The 18474-nt window shown below is 39.4% G+C and overlaps 1 protein-coding gene across 1 annotated transcript in view; it reads right to left on the bottom strand.

The window, feature by feature from the left end:
• The window catches only part of IFT74 (intraflagellar transport 74), an 87483-nt gene that overhangs the window by 62539 nt on the left and 6470 nt on the right, over positions 1-18474 (bottom strand). The window contains exons 4-8 of the mRNA XM_056116983.1: positions 15302-15350; positions 12590-12688; positions 12393-12453; positions 9602-9661; positions 5672-5733 (exon numbers count right to left, since the gene is read on the bottom strand). Coding sequence (XP_055972958.1) covers positions 5672-5733; positions 9602-9661; positions 12393-12453; positions 12590-12688; positions 15302-15350 — 331 coding nt within the window. The remainder of the gene's footprint in view (positions 1-5671; positions 5734-9601; positions 9662-12392; positions 12454-12589; positions 12689-15301; positions 15351-18474) is intronic.

The following is an 18474-nucleotide window of genomic DNA, read 5'->3' as shown; positions in this document are numbered from 1 at the left end:
GGTTTTTTGGTTAGACAACAGGGAGTGAAACTGCTGAATTATACAGTAGATCTTTTACTATAGCTAGGATGTGAAAGCCAAAATGCTTAAAGACAAAGGAATGAATAAGGAAAATGTCACACACACACATACACAGAGAAGAAGAAGAAGAAATGAAATTTGTCTCTTGTGACAACATGGATGGAACTGCAGCGTGTCATAGTAAGTGAGAAAAGTCAGAAGGAGAAACACAAATAGCCAAAGATCTCCCTTAAGTGTGGATATATATATATATATATATGTATATATATATATATATATATATAGAAGCAAAGTACGGGAACAGACAAAAGTCAATGGAAACAAATGTGTGTATTACAGAGTTGTGCTTATCAGAGCGGTCAGGGGAGAGATAAGGACTGATGGACTTTGGTAAAGGGATGTAAATCATTTTACATCCACACTACACAGTGGTACTAAAAGTGAAGAGAATGAAAATGTAAATTTTATAATACTTTTCAAATTATATCCCTTTTGAATGTGTACATTTTATGTTATTGAGATGATGGCCATTTTCACAGATGAAATCCATCTACCCATTTGTTGCATATAAAAGTAAACTTCAGGAAAATAACTTTTGTTCTTCAGGAGAAAATACTTCACCCAATTATAAGCTACTAAAATTAAGTTTCGAAACTGCTGATTTTTTTCAGGAGAAACCTACCATACTTTAAGATTTTTTTTCCTAGAAATTACTTTGAAATAAAATTACGAAGGACATAAAATCTTCAATATTTCAAAAGCTAAAGAAATAGTACAGTGGGTAAGGTTCTTGCCCCGCAGATTATCAAGTTTGATCCTTGGCATTGAATATCATCCCATGAATCCTGCCAGGAGTAAGCTCGGTGAATAACTAGATGTGACCCCCAAACAAAACAGCAAAAGAAAACAACAAAAAAATCTGTAACAATCTTAAACTATAATATGAGAATTATTTTTTGGATGATGAGTATAAAATATTCACATTTAATATCTATAAAATAGATCTGGGTATATATAACTTTATAGATAAATAATAAATGAAACTTAAATATGCTAAACTCTATAAGGTCTGCAATGGACTACCTTTTTTTTTTCTTTAGGTATTTAGGGAAGTTTTTATTTAACAAGTAGAATCATTTTGGAGGCAGTTTGAGCCACTTCTGCTGGTACTCAGGGAATATTCCCAGCTTTGTGCTAAGAGATCACTCCTAAAGATGTTCATAAACCATATGATCCCAGACATCAAAACTAGGCCTCCTGCATGCAAAGCATGTATTCAGCCCTTTAAGTAATCTCTTAAGCCCTTCAAGTTCATTCTTCTTCTTCTTCTTCTTCTTATTATTATTATTTAGCTTTTTTGCTTTTTAGGTGACACTCAGCAACGCTCAGGGGTTACTCCTGGCTCTGCACTCAGGAATTACTACTGGCAGTACTTGGGAGACCATATGGGATAGCACTTTAGCACTGTCCTCCCGTTGTTCATTAATTTGCTCGAGCGGGCCCAGTAATGTCTCCGTTGTGAGACTTGTTGTTACTGTGTTTGGCATATCGAATATATCACAGGTAGCTTGCCAGGTTTTGCTGTGCAGGCGAGATACTCTCGGTAGCTTGCTGGGTTCTCCAAGAGGGCAGAGGAATCGAACTCAAATCAGCCAAGTTGGCCACATGCAAGCCAAAAGTCCTATTGCTGTGCTATCACTCCAGCCCCACCATATGGGATGACGGGGATCAAACCCCGATCGGCCGTGTGCAAGGCAAATGCCATACCCGCTGTATTATCACTCCAGTCTCTCAAGTTCATTCTTATTGATATACATCATATGTGCAGAAAAGATCCTTTATCATTAAAAATCATCTCAAATCATCTCATAAATTTTTACAAAGTGGCCATTTTTGTAAGCAACATCCTGATCAACAAAGACATCACTATAATAACCCTAATGCTCTTTGGGGTATCAGAATACCTCTTAGGGTACTACACAGTAAATGATAACTATTTGCTACATAATTTAAAAACAGAACAACAACTGCAATAACTAGAGAATTTTCAAGAAAAAGGCTAATCATCTGAATATGGAATTTTGTATGTAAATGGAAGAGACTTCCAATATTTGTAGTTTTTAACACTGTACCTTATTGCAATATTAAATAATATAAAGGAAAAGAAATTCCTTTTGCTTTTAATAAGCACAAAATTATATTTCTATTTAAATGTTTATCATTATTTTATTATTTATTGATTGGTTACTTTTGTTTTTGGGGGACATACCCAGTGGTGCTCAGGGTTTACTCTTGGTTCTAGCATTCAGGGATTGTTGTTTGAAGGTAACATATGGTGGTCACATGCAAGGCAAGTTCCTTACCCACTGTGCTCTCACTCCAGTACTTTTATCAGTAGTTTAATATACTATTTGTCAAATATTTATAATATATGCAGAGGTAAAATGCAATACATTTGATATTAGAGAATTCAGTAAACTTGATTATTATCCTTGCTTTTAAAGTCATTAATGATAAATTTGGGGGGCAAATGTATGTTAATAATGAAGGTCAAAAAGGCAATTAAGAATAATTATGTTGGCTACTGCTATTTTCTGAATGCTTGTGTCCTTCGTTGAGAGCTTGTTTGGAGGTTCTAGCAGGGGAGCACAGCTACTCGTTATACCCTCAACTGAAGACCAGTCCGGCTCTATTCGGAGAAGGCCGTCCTCTTCGACTGAGCAGGCAGCTTCGGGAGGGATGCACATGGAGCAGTGAGGGAGGAAAGGGACACCAGCCTAGCCAGCCAGATCAGTCGAATCAACCCTGGGTGACAATGTCGCAGTCAGATCGCCCTCATGTTTGCTTCCGGCTGTGCTGCTGGTGGCTGTGGGAGACTGTGGTCCCTGAGGGGGGCTAAACAGCACATCCCCAGATAGTCGCGCCTTCCCGGCCACTGCGTCAGCTGAGGTGCATGTCAGCTGAGGTGCACGGTGCAGCTGTGCCTATGTGGGGGCTCAGGGTGTCACTCACTAGTGCTTGCCAAAGGTCACAGAGGGGGTGCAGCCAGAATCATAGGAGTCTGTGGCACCAGGGTTCACGGATGGCAGAGCTGTCAGGCTCATGGGGGGAGCTGCCTGGCCTCTCCACTCATGTGGGCGACCTGGGACTGGGACTTGGACTCTTGACCATACACTTGCAAGGCAGGTGCTCCTTCCCAATCACGGTGCTGTTTCTTGGGTCCCATTAGGGATTTTTTTTTTGCATGGGTGGGGCACGGTGCTCAGGCATGACTCCTGGCTCCTGTGCTCAGGGATCACTACTCCTGGCAGCCTCAGGGGACTGTATGTGGGGCTGGGGACTGACCAGAGGTTGGTCATGTGCAAGGCAAGTGCCCTCGCCACTATACTATTTCTCCGGCTCCAAAGAAGTGGGCTGTTTGGCTTGGTTCTTGTTTGGGGGGCCACACCCAGCCATGTTGGGGGTTACTCCTGGTACTGCACTGAGGAATTACTCAGGAATTATTCATGGCAGTGTTCAGTGGGAGACTATACAGGGTGCTTGGGGTTGAACTGGGTCAGCCATGTGCAAGGCAAGTGCCCTCAGTGCTGTGCCGTCACTCCAGCCCAAAGTGTGTTTTAGTGCCTCCCTGGACATATGTTTTGGTGCTGCCAACTGTGTAGGCGGTGGATAACAGCTTTTTTTTTTTTTTTTTTTTTTTTTGCTTTTTGGGTCACACCTCTCGAAGAGCCCAGCAAGCTACTGAGAGTATCTCGATATGCCAAACACAGTAACAACAAGTCTCACAATGTAGACTTTACTGGGTCCCGAGCAAATCGATGAACAATGGGGAAGGACAGTGCTATAGTGTGTCCTTCCAACATTTTTAAATGGAACTCTTAAATTCCAAAGGTGAGGGGAAAAGAAGGCAAGTTTTAGGAGATGATTACATCATGAAGGTGGAATTTCAGTGGAAAGGACTATTATCTTGACAGAGAGATCTCTGAGAATTCTGTAGTCCTTTTCATCATAAACGGTCAGAGTCAAACTAGGTCACTAGTTATGAACCATTGAAAGAGTCTTTAATAGAAAAGAATCATGTTGGTGCCCCATTGCCGAAGTTGCCAGCTTCTAGAACCGTGAATAATAAATGTTTTGGGTGGATTGGGGTTGAGTCACATCTGGCGATGCTCAGGGGTTATTCCTGGTTCTATGGCCAACCCGAGTTCGATTCCTCCGCCCCTCTCAGAGAGCCAGCAAGCTACCGAGAGTATCTAGCCTGCACGACAAAGCCTGGCAAGTTACCCGTGGCATATTCGATATGCCAAACACAGTAACAAGTCTCACAATGTTACTAGGCCCGCTCGCTATACTTGGTAGACCATATGCAGCCAGGGATCAAACCCAGGTTGGCTGCATGCAATGCAAGTGCCCTACCCACACTACTATGACTCAGGTTCCTGAACAATAAATTTGCATTGCTTGTAAGATACTCAATTTATTGCATTTTGTTACAGTAATTAGAAAACTAAGAAAAAGACTTCTATTTCACATGTACATGTACTTGATAGTGACAGGCATCACTATCACTGTCACAACTTTATTACCAGAGACAAAGTTACTTAAAGGTGTCTTTTATATTATGCACATATGTAAAGTTACACTTAAAATAGACATCTATGATATAGCTTACTAATATAACTTTTGCTTGTTTTGTTTTGGAGCCAAACCAAGAGGTGCTCAGAAATTACTCCTGGCTCTGGCAAAAAAGGTCATTTCCAGTGGTGTTCAGGGAATCAAACACAGTGTGGGGGATCAAATTGGGGTTGACCACATGCAAAGCAAGTGCCTTGAACTTCACACTATACCAAGCTCACTAACATAACTTGTAATGAAAAACTGTAAGTAGCTTGCTAGTTGTATGCATTTCATTAGGCTTAAGTCTAAATCTTATAATCAAACTGGTTAAAATGTTCAGGTTAAAACCATAAGTGGGGCCAGAGCAATAGTACAGCAGGTAAGACATTTGCCTTACACGTGGCTGACCCAGATTCGATCCTTGGCATCCCAGATGGTCCCCTAAGCACTGCCAGGAGTAATTTCTGAGTGCAGAATCATGAGTGACTCCTGAGCATCACTGGATGTGACCCAAAAAGCAATAAATAAATAAAAATAAAACCATAAATGATAAAGATAAAATGTTCTTATATATATCATAACTTCAATTTTAAATTAATAAATAGAAATATTATTTTATTTAATCAACATAATTTTCTTTGTCCAGAATCTGGGTATTAATGACAAATGAATATGGCAGACATTCATACAATAAAATTTGTATTGTAAGTTTGTCATTTTTTAAAATTAAAAATCACATGGAAAAATTCTTTAAAGAGAATAAATGGGATCTGGGGAGACAGAACTGGGGTTAAGGTGCTTGCCTTGTATCCAGCTGAACCAGTTAGAATACCTGCACCATAAATGATCCCCTGAACACTGTGAAGGGTCACTCATGGGTCAGGAATAACCCCTGAGCACTGCTAGGTATGGTATGTCCCACTTTCCTTCAAAAAATAAAATGCGTAATAAAGTAAATTACATAAACTACTTTAAAAATAAAGGCCATAAAATAGCTCCCAAATAAATGTGATTACTAAATGATTATACTTACGCTTGTCTTTCAGTGAATATGATGTCCATACTTTGTGTTTCTCGATCATTTTGAGCTTTAAGCTGAATAAAATGTTAACAGGAAAATTAATAAAAAATAACTATTAACACAAGTATTTTTTTATGTAGGAATACTGCTATTTATTCAGCCACTGATTAGGCTGATTGAATTTTGCATGAACTCCATCTTACTTTTTTTCCCCCATTTTTTATAATTTTATTTATTGAATCTCCGTGACAGCAGTTACAAAGCTTTTGGGTTTAAGTCTCTGCCATAACAAAAGTATTTCTTTAAAGTTTATTCTGATTATGAATTAAGAGATGATAATAACAAACCAAATGTCACATGCAAAGGTAAAAACATTTTTTTCATACCAAACTGGAGACATGGATGGGGGGAAATGTATACTGGTAAAAGGATGGGTGTTGGAATATTGTATGACTGAAACAATCATAAACAACTTTGTAACTGTGTATTCAATTGCAGTGATTCAATTGAAAAATAAAAATAAAATTTAAAATCTACAACAACTAAAATAATAAAAATTAACAATAGCAAAAAGTTACAAGACAAAAAACCAGTTTTTTTCATGGCAGTATATTCTTATAGCAGAAATATTAATGAATATTCATTGGTGATATCAAATAATCCACTCTAACCTTAAATTATATAATATTTCAAGAATATACTGGCAATTCAGTAAAAATAAATTTTTTATTAACAAGCTGAATTTAAATTCAACAAAAGCTTTAATCATAAATTATTCAGAATTTCACCACTGTAATGCTAGTTGTCTCTACCTGTACAAATTCAGTATAAAAGCTGGACCTACTCAATATAATAGCCAATAAAACATAAAGAGAAGTTTTTGGTTTTTGCACTCGATATTAAAGTTTTTAACTTAAGAATTTTCCTGAATTCTAACATGATGAAAAAATTCACTTTAATTATGCTTTAGTATCTCAAATTATAAAAGAGTCACTTTCTCCACTGTCTCAGGACGAACCTCACCAAGATATAATTTCCTGAAAATTTTGGTATGCGGGTTTTGTAACTGAAATCTCCAGGCTTTCTTAGGGTCAGGATGGGATATCTCCCCCGAGCTCCCTGTACTTCCAGAAGCCTTGGCAGTCACCGAGTCATCACACCCCAAAGCTGTCACCCAATTGAAAAATTACTCCAGCCTTACCATCCCAATAAAAATACTGAATGCCCTGAACAATACCATGACCTCTTAGCACCTTTATTGCAAGCCATGACCTCTTAGCACCGCTCCATAAAAGGAAAAGGAGAGACAGAGCAAGAAGGAAAGTGCCTCTCATATAGAGAGGCTGGGGGTAGGGGTGGGGAATTGGGGGATGATGGTGGGGAGACAGGGGACATCGGTGGTGGAAAATATACACTGATGGAGGCTTGGGTGCTGGATCTTTGTATGACTGAAACCCAATTATAAACAGCTTTGTATGGTCTATCTCACATATATCCAATGTCCTTGAGCAGGCACCAGTAACGCCTCCATTGTAAAACTTGTTGTTACTGTTTTTGGCATATCAAATACGCCACAGGGAGCTTGCCAGGCTCTGCTGTGCAGGCGGGATACTCTCCGAAGCTTGCCAGGCTCTCCAAGAGGGATGGAGGAATCAAACCCGGGTCGACCACGTGCAAGGCAAACATCCTAACCACTGTGCTCCAACCCATTGCAGATATTCGATTAAAAAATTTTTAAAAAAGTAATGTGGAGTTTATGCCCAGTTCAATTAGCTTAATCAATGGTGGAATAAATAGGAGTACTCCTACATTAAAAAAAAAAAGTCGCTTTACAAATTTATACTTTCAGAAAACTTTCTAATTGTGCAAATAAACTGTAATCTAGTAAATTATAAAATGTGTTATATTCTACCATGTAGTCCAAGAATATTGAACATGAAATTTTATTTGTCAATAAAAAGTAGGATTATGCTTCGCATCATATTTTTTTTTCTTACTTAAAAAATTGGGGCTGGAGTGGTATTACAGTGGGGAGGGCATTAGCCTTGCATGCAGCTGACCCAGGTTCGATCCCTGGCATCTCAATATGGTTCCTCAAGCACTGCCAGGAGTGATTCCTGAATGCAGAGCCAGGAGTAACCTCGGAGTATGACCCAAAAAGCCAAAAACAAAACAAAAAAAATTATGTAAAGTGTAAAAGTATATCCATTGAGGATCTACTTCTAGTTGTATAAATACTAAGCCAGACATGTTGCAAATTAATTTACAAACTAGGATACTTATATGAGAATTCCTAAATACTGAGGAATGACGAGACACACAGGGCCTCACGGGTTTGGGGTGGAGTCGACCCTTTCCTTCCCGCCCCAACAAGACCCTGAGTCGTTGCCCACGAATGGCCTCTCTGGCTCCTGATGAAGCTGCTGAACGGCCATGATCCCAGAGACACAGAAACAAATCTCGAAACCCAGTGGCTTTTGGCAGAAACGCATCCTGATCCCACAGTAGGTTACTGTCACCAGGCCACCCCAGGGGGGAAAGGGTGCTGTCCCTTTACCTGCTCCCCCATGGAGGCTTGGTGGCAGCCATCCTCCAGTGGCCACTAGACAGTCAGGATTGGGCCCGCAATGACAGACACGCAGGGCCTCACGGGATGGGGGTGGAGCCGGTCCTGGTCTCCCCGTCCCAACGAGACCCCAAGTTCCCGCCCACGAACGGCCTCTCTGGCTCCTGATCAACCTGCTTAATGGCCATGATCCCAGAGATTCGGGAACAAATCTCGGAGCCCAGCAAGTTTTGGCAGAAATCCCTCCAGATTTCTGTCACCGTCCTCCCATTGTTCATCAATTTGCTCGAGCGGGCCCAGCAATATTGTGAGACTTGTTACTGTGTTTGGCATATCAAATATGGCACGGGTAGCTTGCCAGGCTTTGCAGTGCTGGCGAGATACTCTCAGTAGCTTGCCGTGCTCTCTGAGAGGGGCAGAGGAATTGAACTCGGGTCGGCCCTCCAGATTTAATTGTTAAAATTTTGAAATTACAAATTCCAGTGGCTACTACTTCAGCCACGCAACATCATATGTTATTCATAATCAGCAAAAGAAAACAAACTGTCTACAGTTGCCTTTTTGGCAGATCTGAGTGTTGGGGTAAAATCCCAAATAATGATGGTGGGTCTGGTGTCAAAATATTGAATGCAATCAAAGTAGAGAGAGAGTAATATGGAAAGCATCTGCCCCACAGGTAGGGGGAGGGTGTGGGATGGGGGTGTACTGGGGTTTTGGGTGGTGGAAAATGGGCACTGGTGAAGGGACAGGTGTTTCATTGTATGACTGAGACTTAAACCCGAAAGTTTTGTAACTGCTCTCATGGTGATTCAATAAATAAAATTATAAAAAAAGGGGAAAAATACAAAAATTAACTATTTGGGGAGTGGGGTGGAGAGATAATATATAGTGGGTAAGGCACTTGTCTTGCATTCAGCTGACTAGGTACAATTTGCAGCATCCCATATAGTCCCCAAGCCCACCAGGAGTGATTTTTGAGCACACAGCCAGGAGTAAGACCTAAGCACAGCTGTGTGTGGCAAAATAATATATTGTGAAAAAATATATATTAAAAGAAGTAAATAATTTATAGTTATACTTAATGTCCACAGGTTTTATAAAACTATCAGTAGATAAAAATGCTTTGCTTTAACTACAGCACCCAAAAGGAGAGAGAAAACAAAAGGGAATGCCTTGCCACAGGGGTGGGGTGGGATGGGGTGGTTAGGGGGTGGGAGGGATACTGGGAGCACTGGAGGTGGAGAATGGGCACTGGTGGAGGGATGGGTACTCAATCATTGTATAACTGAAACCCACGCACAAAAAATTGTAAGTCTACAACGGTACCACATGGTTTTTCACTAATAAAAATATATAATTCTTAAAAATTTTCTTACCACATTGTAATCATTCATTACTTCTTCCATTTCTGTATTGGTATTAAGTTTATCTACCAACTAAAAATTGAAAAGATGTTAAAAACATTGTTATTAAAGCCTTTATATATTTTCTAAACTATTAATAATATACATAAACTATCATACAAATGATTAGTCACATAAGTATTAAGAATTATATGTATTTTAAAAAATAGAGCTGCATACATTAGCATCTACTAAATATTAGGCCATTCAACAAACAACATTTCACAGTTTAAAGTGGTAAAGAGATCAGTAACAAACTACACTTTCTGCAAACCATAGCTCAAAGAGTTTTGTCTTTTTATTGTCTGAGATTATATAAAACTGAGAAAAAGTGTCTCCCCCTCCTTCCAGGAGACAGTGTTAAAAACTCGTAGATTTAATTTATACCAGTGAAACAGCGAAATGAGGGCCAGAGTGATAGTACAATGGGTAAGGTGCTGGCCTTACACATGATCTACCCAAGTTTGACCCCCAGCATATCATCTGAGCACAGCCAGGGGTAATTCCTGAGCTAAGAGTTAGTTACGAGTAACCCCTGAGCTTCATAAAGTGTGACACTCCCCACACCACCAAAAAGAAATACAAACACAAAAATAAAATGCAAAATAATTTCTTTGGCAACTAAGTATTAAAAAAAAGGTATAAACAGAGCACTAGTATTCCTACATTTATTTATTTATTTATTTGCTTTTTGGATCACACCTGGCAATGCACAGGGGTTACTCCTGGCTTTGCAACTCAGGAATTACCCCTGGCAGTGCTCAGGGGACCATAGGGGATGCTGGGAATTGAACCTTGGTCGACCTCGTGCAAGGCAAATGCCCTACCCACTGTGCTACTGCTCCAGCCCCTAGTATTCCTACTTTTAAAATGCGGAAAATAAAAGCAACAGTAACATATTTATCTTGCACCAAATATTGTTCTGAGCCCATTGAATGTATTGATATACTTAATTCTTAATCTGACAATTATCCTATAAATTAGATATTACTGTCCACATCTTAGAGATTTAAAAAAATTTTATAAATTGTGGAGTTACAAAGTTGGGTATAATTGGGTATAATTGATCCTAAAAATGTGATTAATAAAAGTTCAGTACAATAATATCAAGTAAGCAAATCCTAACTTATTTAACCATTAATGTAGACTCTTTCCTAATTTTTTAATACAACTTTAATTTATGTATGTTTTTCACTATAAATTTCATTATTTCACTATCTTAAAAATATTTTAGTTAATAGTTTAGGTCAGATGTTTATATAGTGTTAACATATATGGTTTTGGTGTACTCAGTTACTATCCCTCAATATTTTTATAGAACAAAACTTTTTAATAGAAGTGAGATGAAAAAACTTTTCTTTCACTGAATTTAGATACCACTGCTATCTAAAGTGTCTATAAGGCACTTAAGATAGCAGTGGAACCTGAGGAAAGTTCCTATTGAGTTAGAAAGGAAACACTGACACTAGAAATTTTCATTGGGGTCAAGATTGGGACAGTTATCAACTGCTAAAGGGATTATTTTTTCAGCAAGTCCACATTAGGAAATATCACTAGTAGATATGAGATGTTGCATACTCTTAGAATAAAAATACTTTATTTTGAATGAAACATACAGATGGAAGTAATCTGCATAAGGAAACAATCTTTTCCCATAAAACCATTGAAAGGTAAATATATTTTATAATCAATGACAGTAACCAATACATTTCAACAACTTTAAACATTTTGTTAATACTGTTAAATGGAAAATTTATAACCATTTAAAATATTTATAAATGAATTTATTTTCTTAAAAACTGGAGAAATTCTGGGGACTCGAGTGATAGCACAGTGGGTAGGGCTTTTGCCTTGCATGTGGCCGACCCAGATTCGATTCCCAACATTCCATATGGTACACTGAGCAACGCCGGGAGTGATTCCTGAGTGCAAAGCCAGGAATAACTCCTGAGCATTGCCAGGTGTGACCCCAAAAAGAAAAAAAAAACTTAAAACACTGGAGAAATTTTTATCAATTTATTAAAGCAAATTATTTCTGAAAGAGGAAAGCAAAGGAATACTTTAATATTTATGTTTTTGATGATCTCAATGTTATATAATAAACATATTCAGGTATTATTTGCTATTTAAAGTCATACATTTTTTTTCCCTTTATTTTATTTTATTTTTTTTTAAAGTTGTAGATTTACAATTTTTTGTGCTTGGGTTTCAATTATACAATGATCAGATACCCATCCCTCCACCAGTGCCCATTTTCCACCACCATGGATAATATCCCTCCCACCCCCATCCCCCCATCCCCCCTGTCTCTGTGGCAGGGCAATCCCCTGTGTTCTCTCTCTCCTTTTGGGTGTTGTGGTCTGCAAAAGAGGCATTGAGTGGCAAACATGTTCAGTCCATAGTCTACTTTCGACATGCATCTCCCCTCCTGGGAGGATCCTCCAAACATCCTTTATTTGGTGCTCCCTTCTCTATCTGAGCTGCCCTTTCCTCTAGGATACCCGGCTGGCCTCTAAGTTATGGAGTAATCCTCCTGGTGCTGATCTCAGCTATTCTTGGGTATTAATCTCATACTTTGTTACTTTATATCCCCCAGATGAATGCAATCTTTCTATGTCTATCCCTCTCTTTCTGACTCATTTCGCTTAGCATGATACTTTCCATATTGTACCACTTGTATGTAAATTTCATGTAAAGTCATACATTTTAAGATGGTAAAAAGCAATGAAAATATCCAAATTTCCCAAAACTGAAGAGCAATTACCATGTTGTAGTCTGCCAGTTGTCCTTGAAACTCTTTGATTTCAATAGCCAAAGTCTCAGCTCTATAAGCACAAACACAGAAATAAACTGATGAACATTAAGAAAATTATAGATTACTACAAGTTCAGTATTATTCTGCTGGTACATTACATGTTACTTAATAAAAATCATGCATATTTTAATTTGAAAATTACTTACCTCTTCTCATATGACAAATACACTGAATTCTCTTGATTATACATTTCTATTTCTTTCTGAAGTTTGTTAATTTCTGTTGTAAGTTCACTTATTTTACTTCTAAATGAAAAGAAGAAAGTCAGTAATACTTCTGTTCCACAAAAGGGCGTAGTCAAACAGAACCAACATATATAAATGTGTAACTAATAAGTTATTAACTAAAACTTTATTAAAAAACTAATTTAAGAAGCTTATTTCATCTCTTAAATTATCTCAAATAATAATGTTGGGTCTGGTGTCAAAATACTGAATGTGATCAAATTAGAGAGAGAGTAATGTGGAAATCATCTGCCCCACAGGTAGGGGGAGGGTGTGGGATGGGGGTATACTGGGGTTGTTGGGGGTGGAGATTGGGCACTGGTGAAGGTACGGATGTTTCATTGTGTGACCGAGACTTAGACCCGAAAGCTTTGTAACTGTTCTCACAGTGATTCAATAAATAAAATTATAAAATATGAAAAAATAAATTTCTTCTCTTAACTAAAGTTTGTATTTGTAGGATTTTTCTTTCTTATGTAACATTTAAAAGTAGCATAGATTTATATTAAGTTTTTAAATTTATAAGCCTGTAAAAATTATATAGCACTGTCCTCCAGTTGTTCGATTTGCTCTAGCAGCACCAGTAACGTCTCCATTATGAGACTTGCTGTTACTGTTTTTGGCATATGAAATATGCCATGGGGAGCTTGCCAGACTTTGCGGAGTGGGTGAGATACTCTACGTAGCTTGCCGGGCTCTCCAAGAGGGAGGGAGGAATCAAACCCGGGTCAGCCGCATGCAAGGCAAATGCCCTACTTGCTGTGCTATGGATCCAACCCCAGAAAATCAAAAAGAGACAAATGTGAAAGGAATGAGTTCAGGTTTTTGTTATTGGGTTCTTGATGTTTTGTTTTTGTTTGGAAGTGGGCCACACCCAGAGGTGCTCAGGGTTTGCTCCTGGCTCTGTACTCAGGGATTATCTGGCTCTGCACTCAGGGATTATCCCCATGGTGTATTCAATATGCCAAAAACAGTAACAAGAAGTCTCACAATGGAGACATTAATGGAGCCCGCTGGAGCAAATCAATGAACAGTAAAAATTATATAGGTTTTGAAAAACATGTATGAGTATCAACTTATTTACTATTTTTGCAATTTCAGGAATTAAGCGTTATTCATCTCTTTGTGTATAGGTGTCACCAGCTACACAACAAATTAAAATGTTCTTTTTCATATATGAAAAATAAAGAAACATACTAAGGAAACAATAAAGAGCCAAAGTTACTGGAATTGAAGATTCTGCCTATAAAACTGAGTTTACATGGGGTAGGGCTGGCAGGGTGGGGGAATGGTCCTTGGGACCATGGCAGGGTGGAGAGAAATGAAGCACTCTTGTGATACACTAAAAAAAAAAAAAAAAAAAAAAAAAGAAGTAGTACATCCCAAATGATGATATACTAACACAGATTCCTTAGTATTAAAAAAGATGCAGGTAGGGGCTGGAGAGATAGCACAGCGGGTAGGGCGTTTGCCTTGCACTCGGCTGACCCAGGTTCAATTCCCATATGGTCCCCTGAGCACCGTCAGGAGTATCCTCTTGCATCGCCAGGTGTGACCCCCCCCCCCCAAAAAAAAAGAAAAAAAAAAAGATGCAGGGCCGGAGAGATAGTACAGTGAGTAGGGTGCTTGCCTTGCACAGAGAAACCCAGGTTTAATTCCTGGAACCCCATGTGCCCCCAAACCCAGTCAGGAATAACCCCTGAGTGCAAAGCAGGAAGAAAGCCCTAAGCACTGCTCGGTGTGGCCAAAAATTTAAAAAAGTAAAAACAAAGGCTTGTGAATTAAAAAAAAGAAAAACTATAAACTAATTAAAATTGTCATATTTGTAACAACTATCCAAAACATACGTAAAATTCTGCATGAATTAAATGTATAATAGTAAAAGTAAAGTAAAGGCCCTCCCGTTGATCATCGATTTGCTCGAGCGGGCCCAGTAACGTCTCCATTGGAGACTTTGTTGTTACTGTGTTTGGCATATCGAATACATCACGGGGAGCTTGCCAGGCTCAGCCGTGCGGGCGAGATACTCTCGGTAGCTTGCCGGGCTCTCCGAGAGGGGCGGAGGAATCGAACTCGGGTTGGCCATGTTGGCCACTTGTAAGGCAAACGCCCTACCGCTGTGCTATCAGTAAATACATTTCCCTTTATTACTAAATATACTTGGTGACATTTTAGTACCATAAACAAAATTTCAAAGTAAGTAATAAAAAGTATAAAATAGTATTCTTTTTTTTTTTCTTTTTGGGTCACACCTGGTGATGCACAGATGTTACTCCTGGTCCTGCACTCAGGAATTACTCCTGGAGGTGCTCAGGGGACCATATGGGATGCTGGGAATTGAACCCGGGTTGGCTATGTGCAAGGCAAATGCCCTACCTACTATGCTATCACTCCAGCCCCTAAAATAGTATTCTTAGTAGATAAAAAGGTAAACTTGAAATAGTTCACTTATATGCAAACAAATAAAATTTTTAAAATTTCAGCTTAATTTTTTTTATTTTGTAGCACAACCAAATTAACTACTGTTACAATATAAACTAATTCTAGAAATCTGCAGATGCCTAATTGCCAATAATTACCACAATTAAGACTTTATGGTCATGCGTAGGGGGAAAAATCATTTATTTAACATACCTAAGAAGACCAAGATAGTAAGATCTGTCTAAAATTTGTCTCTGGGGACCTAAAAAAAAAAGATTTATTAGGTGTTAGTGTACAGTTTGGAAATGTCACCAAGATAGCAAATCTAAAGTACAACCAGGATTACTCTACATAATTTTCTCATATTGCTTATGAATGCTGCAACAAATGTGATAATCAAGAAGTACCATTAAAAGGGAAATGAGATTATACCATCATGACATTTAATTTTTTTAATAAGAATTAAGACTATAAATATCAGACAAAAGGTGTGGGTGTTAAGATAATAGATTCAAAGGTTAATTTGAATTGATTCTGGTATAAGGAGTCCCAAACAGGCTTGCCCAAAAGGACTTAAGCAACCACAGAAATAAACTATCCAGTCTGTCCAATACAAGGGATCACTGAGGACATGAAATTTGCCAGTATGGTACTACTAGGGGACAAAATTTTTAATTTACTTTGGAACCAGAGAGATAGTGCAGTCGGTAGGGCATTTCCTTTGTATGCAGCTAACCCAGATTCAATACTTGGGATCCCAGGTGATCTCCCTAGCATACCAGAGGGTCCCCTGAAGCACTGCCAGGAGTAATTATTGAGTGCAGAGGTGGGAGCAACAACTGAGCATTGTCAGGTGTGGCCCAAAATCTCGCAAAAAAAACTATTTTTTATTTTATTTTATTTGCTTTTTGGGTCACACCTGATGCTCAGGAGTTACTCCTGGCTCTGCACTCAGGAATCACTCCTGGTGGTGCTCAGGGGACCATATGGGATGCTGGGAATCGAACCCGGGTTGGCTGCATGCAAGGCAAACACCCTACCCGCCATACTATTACTCCAGCCCCTATTTTACTTCATTTTAATTAATTTAAATTGTTACATTTGTTAGGGCTGGAGCAATAGCACAGCGGTAGGGCATTTGCCTTGCACACAGCTGGCCTGGCCAAGCCGGGTTCAATTCCTCCGCCCCTCTCAGAGAGCCCGGCAAGCTACCAAGAGTATCTTGCCCGCACAGCAAAGCCTGGCAAGCTCCCCGTGACATATTCAATATGCCAAACACAGTAACAACAAGTCTCAAAATGGAGACGTTACTGGGCCCACTTGAGCAAATTGATGAACAACGGGAGTACAGTGCAGTGCTACATTTTGTTATCAGCTACCAAAATGGAACTGAAGCTTTAGAAGGTGACTCTTTCAATGTGAAAGACTCTGATCTTTCACAAATAGTGTAAGACATTTTTAGAAACAGAAAGAATCAAAGCAAGCAAGTAATGCCTAGTCTTACATCTCATTAAAACTAAAAAGCGGAGGTATGGTCCCGCCAGCAGGTCAATCTGTACCTGTGAGGCAAGTGCATCAGCAACCAGATGGTGCCTGCAGACTTCTTGATACCCCCAAATTGCTGCTGTGTCTTTGGCCAGACCCCAACAACTTGGGGACAAGTTTACCAAGAAAGTAAACAGCCAAAAGTTAGGTATGTGGGAGACACACCCACAAAACACCTCCGGCTCAGCTATACAATTGGAGACAAAGACTCCTGTTCCTGATGAAACTGCTTAACAGCCATGATCCCAGAGACTCAGAAACAAATCTCAGAACCCAGCGGCTTTTGGCAGAAATGCGTCCAGACTCCACAGTAGGTTACTGGCGCCGGGCCACCCCAGGGGGGAAAGGGTGCTGTCCCTCCGCCTGCTCCCTCTTGGCGTCTCAGTAGCCACCATCCTCCAGCGGCCATTGGACAGTCAAGTTTGGGCCTGTAATGACGAGACATGTGGGGCCTCGTGGGATGGGGGTGGAGCCGGCCCTTTCCTCCCCACCCCAACAAGACCCCGAATTCCTGCCCACGAACGGCCTCTCTGGCTCCTGATGAAGCTGCTTAATGGCCATGATCCCAGAGATTTAATTGTTAAAATTTCGGAATTCTAAAATTGCATGGCCACTACTGCGGCTGTGCAACATCATATGTTATTCATAATCAGAAATAGAAAACAAATTGCCTAGGGTTGCCTTTTTAGAATATCTGAGTGTTGGGGTAAAATTCCAAATAATAATGGTGGGTCTGGTGTCAAAATATTGAATGCAATCAACAAAGAGAGAGAGAAATGTGGAAATCATCTGCCCCACAGATAGGGTGAGGGTGTGGGATGGGAGGTATACTTGGGTTTTTGATGGTGGAAAATGGGCACTAGTGAAGGGACAGGTGTTTCATCATTGTATGACTGAGACCTAAACCTGAGAGCTTTGTAACTGTTATCACGGTGATTCAATAAATAAATTTATAAAAAAGTAAGGTGGAGTCTATGCCCAAATCAATGGCTGAATAAATAGCAAAACTCCTACATTTAAAGAAAGAAAGAAAGAAAGAAAGAAAGAAAGAAAGAAAGAAAGAAAGAAAGAAACTAGAAAGCATTTTCAGGTTACCTGCACCAAATCATGAGAGGGATGATGTACTTTAGAAAGCAGGAGAGGTAAAGTTAAGGAGTACTGACCGTGAAGGCAATACTGAGACAAGGTACAGAATGTCTTCTTAAATGGGTACTGTTGGTGGGACCAGAGCGAGTGGGTAGGGCGTTTGCCTTGCATGCGGCTCACCTGGGTTCGATCCCCGGCATCCCATATGATCCCCCAAGCACCACCAGGAGTAATTCCTGAGTGCAGAGCCAGGAATAACCCCGGAGCATCGCTGGGTGTGACCCAAAAAGCAAAAAAAATAAAAATAAAAATAAAAATAAATAAAAGGATACCGGAGGTACCAGAGAAGGTAAGAAAAAAGAGGGCAGCAGAGAATGTCACGTAGTGGTAGCAATCAAAAATCTTTAGGCAAGGCTTTGATGTATAATGACAGAAGCTAATTACATTAAATGATATTGGTTCTGCTTTAAAGTAGAAACCAATGTAGTGTTAAAATGTTCAATTTTCTATAAACTGGGGCCGGAGCGACAGTACAGTGGATAGGGTGTTTGCCTTGCACACAGCTGACCGGGGTTCAGTCCCCAGCATTCCATATGGTTCCCCAAGCACCACCAAGAGTAATTCCTGAGTGCAGAGCCAGGAGTAACCCCTGTGCATAGCTGGGTGTGAGCCAAAAAAGCAAAAAAAAAACCAAAAAACAAAAAAATTTCTATAAACTTTTCAATCATAATTTATTATTTTAATTAATAATTAGA

This window comes from Sorex fumeus, unplaced genomic scaffold, assembly GCF_029834395.1.
Source record: "Sorex fumeus unplaced genomic scaffold, SorFum_2.1 ptg000034l, whole genome shotgun sequence".
Taxonomy (NCBI): domain Eukaryota; kingdom Metazoa; phylum Chordata; class Mammalia; order Eulipotyphla; family Soricidae; genus Sorex; species Sorex fumeus.
This window is presented reverse-complemented; position numbering and strand designations above follow the sequence as displayed.